The sequence below is a fragment of the Lissotriton vulgaris genome, chromosome 7 (assembly GCF_964263255.1).
Source record: "Lissotriton vulgaris chromosome 7, aLisVul1.2, whole genome shotgun sequence".
Taxonomy (NCBI): Eukaryota; Metazoa; Chordata; class Amphibia; order Caudata; family Salamandridae; genus Lissotriton; species Lissotriton vulgaris.
The window spans coordinates 102,521,286-102,541,353 of NC_141695.1; the positions used below are offsets into that span (position 1 = coordinate 102,521,286).

At 47.6% G+C, this 20,068-nt stretch overlaps 1 protein-coding gene across 1 annotated transcript in view; it reads left to right on the top strand.

Moving 5' to 3' along the window:
- Positions 1 to 20,068, top strand: part of LOC147700911 (uncharacterized) — a 140,834-nt gene that overhangs the window by 15,242 nt on the left and 105,524 nt on the right. The window contains exons 2-3 of the mRNA XM_086929768.1: positions 13,926 to 14,036; positions 17,826 to 18,058. Coding sequence (XP_086785894.1) covers positions 13,926 to 14,036; positions 17,826 to 18,058 — 344 coding nt within the window. The remainder of the gene's footprint in view (positions 1 to 13,925; positions 14,037 to 17,825; positions 18,059 to 20,068) is intronic.

Below are 20,068 nucleotides of genomic sequence, written 5' to 3' on the forward strand. Positions count from 1 at the left end.
TGTTATAATTCTTTGAGGAAGATCAACAATCAGCTGGTCGGGTTTAGCAGCAGCCGTTTGTCCGGCATCTGCCGCTACAATGGCAGCCCAAGCACCACCTAATTCATTCGGATGGTTTTCATGACGAATCTTAGCCCATACCGGTTGCGGTACGACATTGCCGAACAACATATCGATATCGGCAAGATTCATTACCGTAGCGTCTACGAGCTGCGATAATTCCTTGTAATACCCTGTAGGATTTTTGCGTGGGTCAGGCAAAGATTGCTTCACCTGTAACACTTCTGAGCGTTTCCATGGGAGATGTATCCACACTCTCTGGAAATGCGCCAATATCGGGGGTTGAGCATTAGGATCAGCTGGCATCCATACTGGTGGAACTTCCCGCATAGGAAACTGACCAGACTCATCCGGCTGTCTTTCGACATCCTCAACAAACAAGGCTTGAGGTATAGGAGTGGGACGAAAAGATAGCAACCGTTCAACAGCACGTCGAACATTGGTATCCACTATCAGTCCAGCCGAGAACTGAAGCTGCAAATCAGACAACGCGGTCAGCACCTCGTCAGGTGCATCGGCCGATATCTGATCACGAAGGACCTTACACATTTCTTCGAACACAAATCTCTGGGTTGGTATATTGAACTGACAAAACGTGTCGAGTACAATACGTGGTGGATTTCTAAGGGGATGCGTCATCCAACCCATCGCCATATTATATAGCGAAGCACGTTCCCTATTACCAGGAAGCTGACTACGTCTCTGAGGACCATCTGAACCAGCGGACCCAAGAACAGGTCCGAGCGAATGAAAGAAGCTAGCCGCCAGTGGAGAATTACGACTACGAGTAGAGGGAGAAGTATAGGACACAGGACTAACAAGTGAAGGAGTAGAGACAGAAACAACAGCAGGGGTTAACAGAGCAGGAGCAGTAGCATGAGCAGGAGTATGTGGAAGCGGAGGAGCAGTAGGGATAGCAACAGTCAAAGGAGCAGGAACAGTCGGAAGAACGGGTGTAGGTTGAGGAACAGGCAAAGGAAGAATAGGTACAGGAACAGGTACAGGGGGAATCACAGGGACGGTGGTACCCTGTACGTATGGAGGTGGCGACTTCATTAGATAAGACATTAAAGGATCCTCAACTGACTCTTCCTTCTTTTCTGACTCCGTAGGCAAAGTGGGATAACATTTATCTACGGTCATACGCTGTAGTCTGTCAAACACTTCCTTTTCCCTAACCTCCTTATCATGCTGAAATTGCTCTGCTTTCTTTACAATGGTACCAGCACTATCTCTCTGATTCCGCTTAGTCTGTCTGATTTCTGTCTGTCGGGCTTCTTTACGCCACAACCGAAAGGCATCAAACATGGCCGGCCTTGACTTCTTCGCGAACAATTTAACCTCTAGATTATCTAAGATCGGGGCCTCGAAGCTACCATGGGGTGGCCAACGAAGGTCACCATCCTTCTTTGTGTATTTAATCCAGTAATCATTAAAAGTAATCGGGCCTAGCCCATGTTTACTGTACAGTTCATAAGTGGGAGTTCCAACCGGAGGTATCGGACACGAGTCCTCCAGTCGGGAATCCGTGCCACAAGGTCTGAAACAACTAAACAAAGTACTGCGACCAGGCATCTTGCACACTAGCTGAGTTTCACAAACTTCAAGGGTTACGGGATTTACCAAGTCCCAGCAAAGAACAAAACCCTCGGTTTTTGGCGGCTGCAGTCGTCAAACAACACAACAAAGTACCAAGAACTACAAATGCAATGGAACCATGCAACCACTAAGTAACCACAACCAAGAACTCTGGGAGCGACCCACAAATACTTAACTCAAAGATCGATGGCGTCTCCAGGAAGGCCCGTCAATCGTCTCGCTCTACCAAGGTCTACGCCAGGCGCCAAAACAGGTCTACAGTCAGGGCAGCAGTCCGTCGCAGCCGTCAGGAGGCGGGAATCTTCGCGGGAAAAGTCTTCGGGCCACTTATTTCGACAACAGGATCGATGAAGCGGAGTGCACCTTCCCTCGGAGATTTCACACGAAGTTCCTCACGATCGTCGGGCTTGGACCGGTACCACTGATGCAGCCCCACGTTGGGCGCCAACTGAAGGACTGGGTTCTTTAAGACCCAGCGGTGCCAGGGCACAACACCTGAAACCTTTGTGGGTAACCTGCTCCGGCGTACGAATGACAGAGACACGGGACACTTCCTTCGGCGTCAAAGATTCAAGGTTTATTTACTGCAGGGAACACAGAAATCACGACAAGTACAACTCGTGCAACTTGGGGAGACTGCTTCAAATTGGTTCTGTGGATCGCTCCTTTTATACAGTTTTTACCCATAGGACAACATGGTACACAAAGGTTTACAACCCGGTTCCCACAATTATCCCCCAGAGGGGTCGCTTTGGTCACTTTGATACACATAAGGTCCGGAACATAAGTGCGGAAACATTTGGCGGTTCCCAACTGTAAAAACCCATCTTCCCAATATTAGTGCATTCCAATCGGCAGTAAAACAGATCGAAATAGGAACAAAGACAGGTGCAGAGGAAGATGGAGACAGTGGGGAGATCGGAAAGGGTGTAAAAGGGGAGGTATCGGGAAACACAAGATACAGGCATCAAAGGGACGTGCCTAATGAGATGCACGGCTGAGACAATAAACCGGCACGGCGAGATGAGCCTCGAGCGGGGCCATCTGCCTTACAGTATCATCCCCCTCGTCATAAAGACACTTACAAAGGACATGTGTCTTCCGCAAATATCTTGGGAGTCCCAGGGTCGCGAAGCGGACATTGTCCGTTCGCTGGCTACTTGAGGGCAAGAGACAAAATGGATGCCGTATCTAAGATGGAACCCGTGGGTACAGATGAAAAACCCACATAATAAACGAACGGTTTAAGTTAGCACAGCGAAACTGCGCACACTTACTAAACTCGTCATTTGCGGTTCATAGATACCAGACTCGACCATATTCGTGCGAGTCGAAAACACCACTTACAATCATCACGGAACCTCAGAGTGTGGAGTGGCGCTAGGCTGGATGGTGTGCGTGGAGTGGTACTTTGCTGTCTGTGCACGGAGTGGTGCTTGGCTGGCGGTGTGTGTGGAGTGGTACTTGGCTGTCGGTGTGTGCGCTGAGTGGTATTTGGCTGGCGGTGTGCGTGGAGGGGTACTTGGCTATCTATGCGTGGAGTGGTGCTTGGCTCGCGGTGTGCGTGGAGTGGTGCTTGGCTGGCGGTGTGCATGGAGTGGTGCTTGGCTGGCGGTGTGCGTGGAGTGGCGCTTGGCTTGCAGTGTGCGTTGAGTGGTGCTTGGCTGGCGGCGTGTGTGGAGTGGCGCTTGGCTGGCGGCGTGTGTGGAGTGGCGCTTGGCTGGTGGTGTGCGTTGAGTGGTACTTGGCTGTCTGTGCACGGAGTGGTGCTTGGCTGGCGGTGTGTGTGGAGTGGCGCTTGGCTGGATGGTGTGCGTGGAGTGGTACTTGGCTGTCTGTGCACGGAGTGGTGCTTGGCTGGCGGTGTGTGTGGAGTGGCGCTTGGCTGGATGGTGTGCGTGGAGTGGTGCTTGGCTGGCGGTGTGCGTGGAGTGGTGCTTGGCTGGCGGTGTGCGTGGAGTGGTGCTTGGCTGGCGGTGTGCGTGGAGTGGCGCTTGGCTTGCAGTGTGCGTGGAGTGGTGCTTGGCTGGCGGTGTGTGTGGAGTCGCGCTTGGCTGGTGGTGTGCGTTGAGTGGTACTTGGCTGTCTGTGCACGAAGTGGTGCTTGGCTGGCGGTGTGTGTGGAGTGGCGCTTGGCTGGATGGTGTGCGTAGAGTGGTACTTTCCTGTCTGTGCACGGAGTGGTGCTTGGCTGGCGGTGTGTGTGGAGTGGTACTTGGCTGTCGGTGTGCGCTGAGTGGTGTTTGGCTGGCGGTGTGCATGGTCTGGTGCTTGGATGGTGGTGTGGGTGGACTGGCGCTCGGCTGGCGGTGTGCGAGTACTAACTTTCTGTTGGTCACTACACACACTGCTAGTTGAGTGACACTCTACGCAGTCCATCATTTTGTGTAGTTGCTGTGGCAGATACGTAAGTGATGGGCCCTTGAATGGCGCTGTCTGCTGGTGTGAGTGTTGTAATGTGATGGGTCCGCGGCTGGCGGTGGGTGGGCCATAGGCCTGTGACTAAGGCAGGGGGGCTTAACTTGTAAAACTTACATACTACTTTTTTCTAAATTCATTTTTGGCCTGTTCTGCTTTGGGGCACCCTGCCGACACGGAGATCCCACGCAAAAATGTATGGAAAACTGTTTTTTAACCTAAATTTATGGTTTGCAGGGATATCTGGGTAGGAAAACATTGGGGGACCCACGCATGCCATACCTCCCTGGACTCCCCCGGGTGTGTAGTTTTCAGAACTGTTTGGGTTTGGTAGTTTCCAAAGATGGCCGCCGAGCCCCGGTCCAAAAACTCAGTCCCACCCCCCCAGAAAAGAAGGTAATGTTGCTATTGGTTATTGTAATTTCTCCACCGTACGATTTGGACCTTTTCCTGTTGCAGCCACTATGCCTACCCACGCAAGTGAGGTACCATTTTTATCGGGAGACCTGGGGGAACGCTGGGTGGGAGGAAATTTGTGTGAGCCCAGTGACGCCACGCTTTCCCACACAAAAAAAGTGTGAAAAAACGGATTTTTTTCAGCAAAAATTGAGGTTTGCAAGGGATTCTGGGTAAAGGAACGTTGGAGGATCCACACAAGCCATACCTCCTTGGAAGCCCCCGGGTGTTTACTTTTCAGAAATGTGTGGGTTTGGTAGGTTTCCCTAGATGGCCGTCTAGCACGGGGCCAAAAACCCAGGTAACCCCTCTTGCAAAAGCTGGTGGTATTGACATGCATTTAGACATCCAGGTAGTCTTTTTGTCCAAAAAGTGCAAGATTTCACTGGGAAATTGAGGCGCGACCATGTTGCGTTTTGCGCTGTTTCATGTCGCAGCCACTATGCCTACCCACGCAAGTGAGGTACCATTTTTTTCAGGAGACCTGGGGGAACGCTGGGTTGGTGGAAATTTGTTGATCCACGCAGATTCCAGAACTTTCCACCACAGAAATGTGAGGAAAAAGTGTTTTTTTTTTTGTGTCAAATTTTTAGCTTTGCAAGGGATTCTGGGTAACAAAACCTGGTGGTAGGCAGACGAGTCACCCCATCCTGAATTCCCCTGGGTGTCTACTTTTCAAAAATGTATAGGTTTGCTAGGTTTCCCTAGGTGCTGGCAGAGCTAGAGCTCAAAAACAAAAGGTAGTCTCTTTGTCCAAAGAGCGCAAGATTTCACTGGGAAATTGAGGTGCTACCACGTTGCGTTTTGCGCTGTTTCGTGTCGCAGCCACTATGCCTACCCACGCAAGTGAGGTACCATTTTTTTCGGGAGACCTGGGGGAACGCTGGGTGGGTGGAAATTTGTTGATCCACGCAGATTCCAGAACTTTCCACCACAGAAATGTGAGGAAAATGTGTTTTTTTTGTCAAATTCTTAGCTTTGCAAGGGTTTCTGGGTAACAAAACCTGGTGGTAGGCAGTCGAGTCACCCCATCCTGAATTCCCCTGGGTGTCTACTTTCCAAAAATGTATAGGTTTGCTAGGTTTCCCTAGGTGCCGGCAGAGCTAGGGTGCAAAAACTACAGGTAGGCACTTTGCCAAAAAAGGGTCAATTTGTAACTGCAAAATTTAGGTGTGACCTCGTTGCACTTTGCGCCGTTTCCTGTCACAGGCACAAGGCCGACCCACACAAGTGAGGTACCGTTTTTATCGGGAGACTTGGGGTAATTCAGATTTGTAAATCAACTATTACCAATTGAGCTTTCATGCATTTCTCCCTTTCAATGAAAGACATTGTGTAAAAAAGAATATTTTTGAAAAATGACCAATAATTCTCATGCTAGTATGAGTATTCCCAATTTTGAAAATTAGCAATTATATACTGTTTCTGAACTCTATAATTTGTACCCAATTCAGAAATACCTAGGTGTCTTTCATACAGATTTTTCCATGTATACATTTTCCAAGACAAAGTGCTCTATACCCAGTAAATAAAAAAATACCATTGCAAGTTGCTGCTCAGTTTTTGGATCTGGGTTCGTCGGGTTCTTGGTGAAACTACAAGTCCTATATATCCCCACAACCAGGAAGGTCTAACGGATGTAACTGTATATTGCTTTTCAAGAGCTGTCAAAATTATAAAAAGTTATAGGTGAAAACTTCGAGACAAAAGGCTGTTTTTTTTCAACAAATTTTCAATTATTCCAATATTTAACTGTTAGTTTCTGTAAAGAAACCTTCATGGATTTAGACAAATGACCCCTTTCTGAATTCAGAATTTTGTCTACTTTTCGAAAATGTACAGCTATCCAGGATACATTATTGCTTTCAAACTCATTTCTACCATTAACTGGAAGGAGGTGGAAAGCTCTAAAAATAGCAAAAATAGGCTATGTCCCAGAAAAATGCCAAAACTGTGTGAAAAATGTCGGTTCTCTGACAAAAGACTGCCATTCCCTAAAAGCTGAGAAAATGGAGATTTCAGCCCCACAAACCCTTTTTTTATAACATTTTCAGGGAAAACCCCAGAGGCTTTCCTTTGCAGTCCGTTTTTCCCATTTTTCTGAAAAAAACAAAAAAATCACTATATTTGGTTAATTTCTGGGACCCCTCCAAGGGAATCCACAAACCCTGGGCGCCTTTAGAATCAACATGATGTTGGAAGAAAAGGACGCAAATTTGGCGTGGATACCTTATGTGGTCAAAAAGTTACAAGGGCCTAAGCGCGCACTACCACAAAACGCCAAAAAAAGCTTTAGCACAGGAGAGGGAAAAGGCCTAGCAGCGAAGGGGTAAAAGAGGTTTTTAACAGTTTCTTTGGGTATCCTCTTGCCAACAGTCCTCCTTGTGTTGCAATTTTGTAATGATAATGTATATTGAAATTTTGATGTTATGAAGTGTATTGTTTTATATCTGATTATACATGCACAAAAAATTTGTGATATGTTTAAAAAGTAAAAAAAGTTCCACTAGTGAAATAAATGAATAAATAAACTAGTGACGTAATCAATAAAATGGACCGGTATGTTTGATTCATAAAGGCTATACCAACAAATAGAAAGTAAAGTCCAGTATTGGCAATTGGGTTCTTTTATTACATTGGGCTTAGCCTTACTGGTTCAGAGCCAGGACCCTGTGTTGTTTTTCTTCTTCATGTAGATGTTGAACAGCGTTGGACTGAGAGATAAGCACTGGGGTACGCCGCAGATGATCTTGGTGGCATTTGAGTGGAAGGGGGGGGAGGGGGACGCTCTGTGTTCTGCCGGAGAGGAAGGATGTGGTCCAGTCCAGGGCCTTCTCTCCTACCTGTGGTATCGTAGCGCTACATTGCCAGACCGCGGAACTATTTGTGCCTGCCTAAACTACCATCGTAGCGCTATACTGCCAGACCGCCTATCTATTTGTGCCTGACTGTAGAGTTTTCCTGGCGCTGGACTAGTAGATTGTTATTTATTTAATTTATTTTGCATTGTGTGCTGCTCGCTAGCCTGATTGCGCTGTTGGTGCCTGATTGTGCCAGTACTGCTTGCCCATTTGTTCGCGTTTGCTGAGGCTGTGCCCCAAACTCGTCCTGCTTCACTTTTTGGCTTGCTGCCATTTTGTTGTTGTTATTGTGCCTCCCAGCCCGGCTCTCCACCCCGCTCCCGCCTCCCAGCTGCTCCTCCCTCGCTCCGCCCCCCCTCCACCATCCTCTTATGACAGATGCATTTGCGCGCAGCGGTCACGCCCCATGCGCGCCGAAGGGGCGCCAAAGGTAAGCCTGTCTACGCCCGTCCGCGCCTGGACCGGGCCCGGACCGCGCCCAGGGCCAGACCCCCCTGGCCCCAGCAAAACCCATTCCACCCGCATAACATACGACGCCGCAACCCTCTCAGCCCTTAACCCCGGCCGCACTCCACAATGCTACCAAGCTGCCCCAGGACACACCCATGGACCTTTCACCTGCCACTCCTGCAAGTTCGACTGCATCAAGACCCCCATCAAATCCACAAACTCCAAACAGAGCTCCGACACTAACCACCTCAAGTGCATCCTGCTCAACACCCGCTCGGTCCACAGACACTCCATTGAACTCTGGAACCTACTCGACACAACATCGCCGGACGTCGCCTTCCTTACAGAAACCTGGATGAACGCCTCATCAGCGCCCGACATCGCCATAGCCATCCCGGACGCCTACAAGATCATCCGAAAAGATCGCACCAACCAAACAGGAGGAGGCATCGCCATCGTCCATAAGAACACCATCCGCATCACGACCAGTTCCGACGATAACCTCGCTACCGCCGAACACCTTCACTTCCAGATCCACACCGACCCCAAGACCACACTGAGGCACCCTCATCTACAGACCACCAGGACCCCGCACACAATTCAGCGAAGACATCACTGACTTCATCAGCCCACATGCCCTCACCTCCGAGAACTACATTCTACTGGGAGACCTCAACTTCCACCTGGAAAAAAAAAACGACAGCAACACCACCACCCTTCTGGACAACCTGGCCAATCTCGGACTCAAACAACTTGTTGACACCCCCACCCACTTTGCCAGACACACGCTCGACCCCATCTTCACCTCCAGCAAGCACATCTCCTTTGATCACACCACAGCTCTCCATTGGACGGACCACAGCTGCGTTCACTTACACTACAAAAAGACCACGACCCACAACCCCCCACAACCTATTCCTCGAAGAAATTGGAACAAAATCACCACCGACCAGCTCTTCATATCACTTCACCAAAACCCTCCTGCCAAATCATCGGACCCAAACCAAGCAGCCACCAACCTCACACAATGGATCACCCACAGCGCTGACGAACTAGCACCCTTGAAAAACCATCTAATCAAGCAAGGTAGCAAAAAAGCCCCCTGGTTCAACGATGACCTTAAGAAATCCAAGAAGTTCTGTCATACTCTCGAGAAAGCCTGGAGAAAAAACCCAACCACTGACAACCTGGCCACCTTCAAGAACGCCACCCGCAAACACCAACTGATCCGATCCACCAAGAAATCAGCATTCAAGGATCGACTTGACGACAACGCCCAAAACAGCAAGGAACTATTCAACATCGTCAAAGAATTTACCAACCCCACCGCCGGCACCAACGACATCACTCCCTCCCAAGACCTCTGCGACTCTATCCGCATTCTTCCACAACAAAATCGCCGACATACATAACAGCTATGAAAACCAGTCCGAAGACCAGTCTACTCCACCCACCTCCGAACCAAAACCGCACTCTAACAACCTTTGCGCCTGGAACCCAATCACCACCGAAGACACCATCCGCCTGATGAACTCCATCCACTCAGAATCGCCAACCGACCCATGTCCCCACCACATTTTCAACAAAGCAGACTCCATCATCGCACCCCACCTCCGCGATGTCATCAACTGCTCCTTCAACTCCGCTACCTTCCCGGAAAGCTGGAAACATGCCGAACTCAGCGCCCTTCTGAAGAAACCCACAGCAGACCCCACTGAACTTAAGAACTACCGCCCCATCTCGCTCCTCCCATTCCCTGCCAAAGTAATTGAGAAGGCCGTCTATAGTCAGCTCGCCGCCTTCCTTGAATCCAACAAATCCCTCGACCCCTCACAGTCCGGCTTCCGAGCCAAACACAGCACCGAAACCGCCCTCATCGCAGCAACAGACGACATTCGAACTCTACTGGACAACAGAGAAACAGCCGCCCTCATCCTACCTGACCTCTCCGCAGCCTTCGGCACAGTCTGTCATAGCACCCTCATACAACGCCTCATCAACGTCGGAATACAAGGGAAAGCATTGGACTGGATCATCTCGTTCCTTGCGGGAAGAACCCAAAGAGTCCGCCTGCCCCCTTTTAGATCAGAGGCCACTGAAGTCATCTGCGGCGTACCACAAGGATCATCACTCAGTCACACCCTCTTCAACGTATACATGAGTCCACTCGCATCCATCGCGCGCCAACAAAACCTCAACATCATCTCCTACGCAGACGACACCCAGCTGATCCTCTCCCTCACCAAAGACCCAAAAACCGCTAAAACCAACCTACACGAAGGAATGAAAGAAGTAGCCGAGTGGATGAAGAACAGCCGTTTAAAACTAAACTCGGACAAAACGGAAGTCCTCATCCTAGGGTCATCCCCCTCTGCCTGGGACGACTCATGGTGGCCACCGGCCCTGGGAACCGCACCCATACCTACAGATCACGCACGTAACCTGGGCTTCATCCTGGACTCCTCCCTCTCGATGACCAGACAAGCCAACGCCGTCTCATCATCATGCTTCAACATACTTCGCATGCTCAAAAAAATCTTCAGTTGGATCCCCACCGAAACAAGAAAGACGGTCACCCACGCACTGGTCACCAGCCGACTGGATTACGGAAACACCCTCTACACCGGAACGACAGTCAAACTACAGAAAAAACTCCAACGTATCCAAAACGCCTCAGCCAGACTCATATTGGACATCCCCCGGCAAGCTCACATTTCCGGCCACCTGAAAGACCTCCATTGGCTCCCCGTCAACAAGAGAATAACGTTCTGTCTCCTCACCCACGCACACAAAGCCCTCTATAATCTAGGACCCGAATGCCTCAACACGCGACTGTCCTTCTACGCCCCCCCCGCCAACTACGATCGTCCAATCAAGCCCTCGCCGCAATTCCGCGCATCCATAAATCCACCATGGGGGAAGATCCTTCTCCTACTTAGCGGCCAAACCTGGAATTATCTCCCCACCCACCTCCGCCTTACACAGAACCACCTCTCCTTCAGAAAGCAACTAAAAACTTGGATATTCGATAAGTAAAGCTCCCCCCTCCCTCAAGCGCCTTGAGACCCTCTGGGTGAGTAGTGCGCTATACAAATCTTTGAACTTGAACTTCATAGAGTGCGGTGGCAGACTGTGTCGAAGGCGGCTGACAGGTCCAGGAGGATGAGGGCCACTGTTTCTCCATTGTCTAGCAGGGTCCTGATGTCATCGGTGGCGGCGATGAGGGCGGTTTCGATGCTGTGGTTGCTCTCCAAAAACTTTGGTTTGATTAAGAGCGGGCCTACACCCTGAGATTAGGGAGGCACTTGTTTTTAGCCTAGCATCTGTGAAATAAATAAAAATAATGTGATAACCCAGTCTGGTTTTTAATATGTAGAGTACCACTTGGTATTAAAAATTAGGTGTGGAGTAACGGAATTAATACCCTAACCTCACTATGATGTCAACATGTTTCTGCCTAGCGCCTCAACTGACTCCATGGCATTCATCAGGATGGATGTTGGATCTTTTATAAGCATATACCCATTCTATAGTATATACCAATGTGCAGTGGGTATAACGCTTGTCTCCACCCAACATTCATAGGTCACTTAGTTAACTTAATAAAGGATCATCAGAGCCCCATGGAGAAAGGCCTCGGGAACCCTGGTAGTCACACTCACACCAAGGTTCGTTCCTCGCTGTCCATCTATCCGTACTGGCTCTTTCTCCTGATGATCACGCATCATTATCCATGTTTATTGTGGTTTGAGGATTTTGCGCTTCCACGTGTAGCTCAAGTCACAATATTTTAGAAATGCCATTTTATCAAGGATTGACTACAAGTTTCATTTAGAATGAAAATATCCGCCCTGTGGTATTTTGATGTATATTAAATGACATATTTACAACAAGGGGTGGTGAGGGACAGAGTCTCTGAATTAAGCAGAAAGCTCTCACCCAGTCAAGAGATCAGGGCTAGATCCAACACCGTTTTTTAGCTCACTGCACCATCCCAGTTTCAGAACCTGGCTGTATGCAAATTAGTATGTTCCTGTCCCAGTGCATGATGGGAACAGGGCAAACCAAACTACAAAAGCCAATTCTTACACTGGGAAGGAAACAAGCTCCCGGGGACCGGTTTCTGGCATTACAGCCGTCTTCGGCCCGGTTTGCTTGAATCCTGATGGTGCAATGAGCAAGGGTCTCACATCTGAGATTACCCTTCCACGCTTAGGGTGGACAAAAATATTTACAACAAGGGGTGGTGAGGGACAGAGTCTCTGAATTAAGCAGAAAGCTCTCACCCAGTCAAGAGATTAACTCAGACACTCTGTTCATCACCACCCCCTTTTCTAAATCGTTTTTGGCCACTATAGGTGTGGCAGGGTATACTCAGGCATGAGTCCCTTTCTCACTGCTCCATGAGGATTCAAGCAAGCCGGGCCGAAGAAGGCTGAAATGCCAGAAACCGGTCCCCGGTAGCTTGTCTCCTTTCTGGTGAAGAATTGGCTTGGTAGTTTAGTCTGCCCTGTTCCCATGATGCACTGGGCCAGGGACAGACTGATTTGCATATAGCCAGGTTCTGAGCTGGGATGGGGCAGTGAGATAAATAACGGTGATGGATCAAGCCCTGATCTTTGGACTGGGTAAGAGTGGTCTGTTTAACTCAGACACTCTGTTCATCACCACCCCCTTTTCTAAATCGTATATTAAATGACGTCAGTGAAAATAATGAAGCATATACGTGTGTAAATCTCAAATACAATAATCTGTTATAACTTGAAACAGCTGAGCTTGTTACATGTGATACTCGCGCAATATAATTCACTTAATCGTTCAATTACGCATTATTGGCAGAAAATGTGGCCATTTAAAGAGCTTTGCAATCTTTAGCCCGAAGAATAGGAAAGAGAAAGTTCTGGGTCAAAATCTGTCTCGCTAGACGCAGTTCTAGGCCACAGCGCCGAACATTTTTCATAACCCCTGCACTCTGCCCCACTCCCACATGCATGTCGTATACCTCCATACTGTATTCCTTAGCATAGCAAGTAAAGCCAACGTACACGTTTGTCTTGTGGTGGTCATTTGTTGGCCGCAGTTTATTAGGAATATAAGGAAACATGTATATACTTTGCATCTTTGCCTGTTATGTCATAACCAAACTTCTTTGGTATTGTCTCTTGGCCCTTCTGGGTCGTTTTATTTAATAGGTTGGGTTTTTTGCGCCCCATTTGCTCGGGAAGGGAGTAGCTTCTGTCCTGGAGTTAGACCACCTCGCTACCTTGTCCGACTTTGTTGTGCCCTGCCGTCCGGCGGGGGCTGGGCTGCGAGAGCCGTCTCTGCTTGCGACCCCCCCCCTTTGGTAGGCCTAAGTTACCCAGCCGTGAGGCATCCCAGAGTGAGTGGTCCTACACACCTGTCCTTAGGCCAACTTACCCAGCCCTGAGGCATCTGAAGGTGAGTGGACCTATTCTGGCACACCGCCCTCCGGTGTGCCTCCGTACCAACCAATATCAGCGTAGTTATTTGCCACGCCTTGCCTCTTCCTCAGCCCTGCGACATTGCTGTTCCTTAGGTGTGGGTGGGACAAGATTGGGCTCCGACGCCTGGTGTTGCCCCCATGCTCCATGAAGATAAGAGCTTTCCTGGGGGAGCAGCGCTTATGTGCCCCCCCACTCGCCTTCTACTCCAGGTAGGCCCCCTTTCCATTGGGGGGTTCGTATCCTGCCCTGGCCCCCATTGGCCGGTGATGTCGGCGCCACTTCGCCGGCCTCCGCGGGGGAGGGCCCGAGGGCTATTTTAGCTTGGCTCTTTGTCCTTCTGCGCCCCAAAACCGAAACCGGCTCCCACTAGTTTGTCCGGGAGGGCACGGCGCTGGTTCTGGGAGCAGCCTCTGCGAGAAGTAATGTTTTTGCCTGTGTGTTTTTTAATTGCATCAAGACATCTTCTTGTGTCTTTGTTTTTTGTTGTTGAAGATCTACTGTGGACAATAAAATATAAGTCTTTATAATACACCGCTAAAAACACCGAATCATTGGCTAAAAGTATTCAGACTTTTGCGTTGCATAACCTGTATGGGCATCTTTGTTTCTTTTGTAGGCCACAGTTTGACAGTCTTTCCGAAAAGTGTGCGGAACGGAATAACCAAGTACCTGATGCTGGCAGCTGTTTTGCTCTTCGTTATAGCGGGTATCCTCGTAAGCATCGGAGGTGAGTTGCAGTCTTTTTAGTTCATGTGTTTCTCCCATAGCAGACACCTATCTTTGATGGAGGACATGTAAAACTTAGTGGCCATTGCAGGCCTTTTCATTTGAATAAACATCACACCTAGAGGATATTTGTAAATATTTAAAGGAAACCAACTTGGATACAATTCATTGAGCACGGCCTTTAAATGACAATAAAGCACGTCTTTTTACTGGCCCCGCCTATATAGGACTCCTGAGGTCATGGTCCTGTTGATGAGAGACAGTGTTTGTACCTAATGTAAAACACACTTAAGTGACCTGATCCTTAAAAAAATCAATGCCCCTTCTGTATGAAGACGCTGTACACTAGTTAAGGTAAGTATTATGGTTTATTGGGGAACAGACCGGTAGCAACGGTATAGCGCAGAAGTCTCTAGCAACTGACACTACCGTCCTCCCCATGTTCTATAGTAGAATCCCCAGGTATCCTAGATACCACATCCCCCTTCTTTACACAATTTACACAAAGTGAAACACAATGCGAATACAGATGTTCTACTGCATATTGTTGAGACAATAAGGTAATACTAGAATTGCAAATAGACTGTAAAATAACAGTACTGCTTCACTAATGCAGTCTTGGGACCAGACAACTCAGATTCCTCATCGGTCTTCAGGCTACTGAGGGAGTGTCCATGAGGAGCATCTGCTAAGAGTGGACCACACACCTCCTTTTGTTACACCAACCCATGTGTACTCTGACTCCTGGTGTATTACCCCCTTTTCAAAACAAATTGAATGTCCTATCCCATCCACACCTTCCTACATCAGTTTGATGGGTAGGCCCAGTAGAACTCATGATTTTTACATTTTCGCCCCTGCTGTTTACAGCTACATGTGAAATTCTTTAAGTTGACATTTGATTGTCTTGTCATATTGACCTTCTTTGTATCTGTGATTTAATGAAGTCCGATTATTTTTTTTATTAATCGGATTAAAGAATATGTACAATGTTCTTTGTTGTATTTGCTTTTCTATCAATAATGAGAATTTATGTATTACAAGAACAGGCAGTGAGTTTTGGAAAATAATGAACATGCACTGCATTCACGCTGACCCTTGACCTTACACCTCCCTCCCAAAAAAAAAAACGCACACATGCAGCATATGTTCACCGACACCTGGACTTGCTTAAAGCAGGACTTCGGGGTAAAGAAGTAGACAGACATACTATAGTACATGTATTGTCGGAGGCACCCTAACACTTATGACTGCGATTTCATTAATAGTTCTGTGTTTTTCCTTCACTGAAGACTTAAACGGTGGTACAGTGAATTCCACAATGAAATACAACTGAGGCGTGTTTACTTTTAATATGAGCTAATGATCATTCTATCCCCTCGGGATGCTTCTATCTAACAGTAAAAGGCTTTAGTAGCACAGAATACAAACACTCTTGTATTTTAGTGTTTAGGACTTTTACTGTTCTTACCCAGCACAAAGGAATTCATTTTTTCAAACATAGATGCCTCAATAGTCGAGTTGCACCTGTGATATGCTCTAATATGTGACTTTTAGGATCCACAGAACTCTGCAGTAGGTGCTCAACCCACTAACCTAATCTTAGTTGTTACATTTGGGAAATGTTCTCTCCAGGCATCACCCTCTCCGGCGGAATTCAGGATGAGACTCAAGACCTGGCTTTTCGACTGAGCCCGGCAACCTGGTTATCCTTATTTGTGTATGACAGCGCTGTGTAAATACATATTGATTTATTTATGGGCACCATCCAGTAGCTTGCTTGACTCCTAGTCCGCTAGAACCATGAGTGCGCACCTGTGTCTGATTGTTCCACTTTACTAGCAGTCTGCCCATGTGCCCTTATTTCTGTTCACTAGTAGCCTGCCCTTGTGTCCCGATTTCACTTCACTCCCTATTTCACTTCACTAGCAGTCCGCTCTCGTGTCCTGATTTCAGTTCACTACCAGTCTGCCCTTGTGTCCTGATTTCAGTTCACTAGCAGTCGGCCCTCGTGTCCTGATTTCACTTCACTAGCAGTCGGCCCTTGTGTCCTGATTTCACTTCACTAGCAGTCGGCCCTCGTGTCCTGATTTCACTTCACTAGCAGTCGGCCCTTGTGTCCTGATTTCGCTTCACTAGCAGTCGGCCCTCGTGTCCTGATTTAACTTCACTAGCAGCCTGCTCTCGTGTCCTGATTTCAGTTCACTACCAGTCTGCCCTTGTGTCCTGATTTCACTTCAGTAGCAGTCGGCCCTTGTGTCCAGATTTCACTTCACTAGCAGTCTGCCCTTGTGACCTGATGTCACTTCACTAGTAGCCTGCCCTTGTGCCTTGATGTCACTTCACTAGTAGCCTGCCCTTGTGCCCTAAATTTCACTTCACTAGCAGTCTGCCCTTGTGTCCTGATTTCACTTCACTAGCAGTCTGCCCTTGTGTCCTGATTTCACTTCACTAGAAGTCTGCCCTTGTGTCCTGATTTCGCTTCACTAGCAGTCGGCCCTTGTGTCCTGATTTCACTTCACTAGCAGTCGGCCCTCGTGTCCTGATTTCACTTCACTAGCAGTCGGCCCTTGTGTCCTGATTTCGCTTCACTAGCAGTCGGCCCTCGTGTCCTGATTTAACTTCACTAGCAGTCGGCCCTCGTGTCCTGATTTCACTTCACTAGCAGTCGGCCCTTGTGTCCTGATTTCGCTTCACTAGCAGTCGGCCCTCGTGTCCTGATTTAACTTCACTAGCAGCCTGCTCTCGTGTCCTGATTTCAGTTCACTACCAGTCTGCCCTTGTGTCCTGATTTCACTTCAGTAGCAGTCGGCCCTTGTGTCCAGATTTCACTTCACTAGCAGTCTGCCCTTGTGACCTGATGTCACTTCACTAGTAGCCTGCCCTTGTGCCTTGATGTCACTTCACTAGTAGCCTGCCCTTGTGTCCTGATTTCACTTCACTAGCAGTCTGCCCTTGTGTCCTGATTTCACTTCACTAGAAGTCTGCCCTTGTGTCCTGATTTCACTTCACTAGCAGTCTGCCCTTGTGTCCTGATTTCACTTCACTAGCAGTCTGCCCTTGTGTCCTGATTTCACTTCACTAGAAGTCTGCCCTTGTGACCTGATGTCACTTCACTAACAGTCTCCCATTGTTTCTTGAGGGTTTCAGCACAGTAACCACATTCACTTTGGTTTAGCCCCACGTCCTAGATTTCTGAGATGTGTTCCACCCAGTTCCCAGTGCTGTATCACAATGCCATCTGACATAAATATCATATCCTAATTATATAATTTGTGAAAATATTGTCCCATTTTGAGAAAACTTCCTATTAATGGCCAATATATTTGTAAGCAATATTTAGCGTATGATATTTGACACCAGCATTCTGTTTGCCCGCTATAGCCATGTGCCATTGTTTCCTGAGCCTTTGTAACCAAGTGTCAGCGTTCACTTGTGTCCTGAGTATCATCCCAGTAGCATCCTGCTTTGGTGTCTTGAGAGAAGGACAGCAGACTGTGACCAGGGATAACTCTGTCCTGAGTGTGACAAATAGTAAATTGTCCTTATGTCCCGACTGTTACCCGGGAGAAGTCTACCCTTATGTCCGTAGATAGACCTTGTTTCTGAGTGTTACACAGTAGCAGCCTGTCCCCTACGAGGTGCATGGCTCCCTTCCTCATCACAGTTCAAGCATCTGTCATTTGAAACGTCACACGTTCATTAGCGGTGCTCCTTGTATTGTGTGATTCTTCTTACAGATAATTCTAGTTGCGAGTTCTGATTTTTAGTTCAATTTCTGCTTTAACAGGTCTAAACATTAACCAGAGCACTAAGCAGCAGATACAGACCAAGTGTGTACAAAGCAGCGCAGTAAAGGATGTAAAAGCCTGTGAAGTGCTGCCCCCTTGTGGCAATGACTGGATCTGGTACCGCAACAAGTGTTTCTATTTCTCAGAAGGTTACGGTAACTGGACGGAGGCCGCAGACTCGTGCGCTGCACTGAACTCCTCCCTGGCTCTGATTGACACCCAGGAGGAACTGGTAAGAACTAGGAAATTGTGGTGTTCAGTTTGTTTCTTAAAGAGTCTTGTTAACCTTGAACTGTCAACAGCGCTCCTGTTTCTTCATTCATTCACAAACTTTATTCGACAATTTAAGTCATAAAAGTGTACATAGAAAAAACAATATTTTAAAATCCATTAAAATTCATACAATAAATATTAAAAAAGGAATTAAACTACAATAGACTATTGACGAATATCAACTTGCATATTTAAAATCAATCTGATCAATATACAATTCTTTCAGGGGTAAATAACACAGGAACTCACAGCTAAGGCTAGATCATCATATGTCTGTCGCTATTTGTTTTGCACGAATTACCCAAGCCCATTTTAGGAACTTAGCCACAGCAACAGCAATTGTAGGGGTTGGGTCAGTACATAAAATTCTAAGAGCCTCCTCGTGCCTATGTATCCCAAGCAATTTACATATAGGTTTAATCCACATCGATCTGGGGGCAGTGTACATGGGACAGAAGAAGAGGAAATTTGTTATAGACTCTTGTAGAAAAGAGGGAGAGAGACCCCTTGTAGCCCAGGGGAATGGGGTACCTTTAAACAGTAAAGTGAACAGCTTCCCTTGGGTAGTGGTTTGATACATAGAAGGTTTTTATCATCTGTTAGATTTCAGTACAAACATTTGTTTACATGTATAAATTGTGAATGAGTTGTTTTTTTAATTGATGCAAAGGGTCTTTTTTATGCAAGAACAATGATTTTTAATATGTTTTTATTGTATGTTTGAATAAAATTTCTATATTTTATATACAAAACTCTTATTGTTTATGCTTTTGCTTAGTGAAGCTTTGTGTCCAAGCTCAATTTTTGGGCATCCCTATACAGTTACTTACCCAAGGGAAGCTGTTCACTTTACTGTTATAGACTCTTGTTCCTCCCCACACTTTGGACATCTGTCATTACCATTTTTTCCTGCCCAATTTGCTGTAAAAGACCTTACTGGGAGGGTGCCCACTCTCAGCTGAAAATAGAGCTTACGATCCAGCTGTTTCCCAATTATATCCCAATAGGGCTCCAGGATCGGGTGGGCCTTAATATCCATGAAACGACCTGTCCGGTGCCGGGAGAGACCCTCTAACCTCTCTTCTGTAATCACCATCTCCCAGTACTTTTTTTTTAAGAAGAGTTTTGGAGGGGAAAAAAGCATTTTCCGGATCTTCCCACAATTCCCTCATTCCCAATTTAAAAAGTCGAGACTGAATGGCCTTTAACCATTGTATTTTTCGGGAGTAGTCCTTGTTCATTATCTCCCTCAGGCCCTGAGCATAGTGGCTTAGTTCTTCTGTGGTCCATAGGCTGCGCCAATAAAGTAGGGGCCGCAAAAGGTTGAGGTCCTGCACCGCTTTTTTCCCAAGGTCCCACATTAAGGGTGTTAGCGGGGTACTTACGGGAACGCTAGCAGCTTTTCGTAGAAATTCATTTTCTGCTAGCGTCAATTTCCCCAAGATCTTCAAAACCCCAAAGTTCGGCACCATAAAGGGCAGAACTTAGGACCTTCATCCCATATACTTCTAATAGAGGGCTAATGGGCTTTGTCAATGAAGAAGAGAATTTTTTCAAAAGGATGCCTGCCTGCTGTCGGTGTTTTAAGACTACAATGTCTATTTGTCTAGACCACCCCAGATCTTTCTGGAGAGTTACCCCAGATAAGTGAAGACATCTACATGCTCCAATGGGGAGCCATTCATATTTATGGTCCCTTTATAGGGCCTGGTAGTCCCATGTGCTTTACGGCCCGTAAGGACCATAAACTTAGTTTTTGCCGTGTCTATTTCCAGGCCCCTATCGATACAAAAGTCTTCATAGCGCCGCAGCGCTTGTTGAAGCCCACTGGGTGTTTTTGAAATAATGAGGGTATCGTCCGCAAACATGAGGATCAGAACCCGCTCACCACACAATGCAGGGGCATCGGTCGGGACCAGGGAGAGAAAATCTGCAACCCCGTTCACAAAGAGCGAGAACCGGGTCGGTG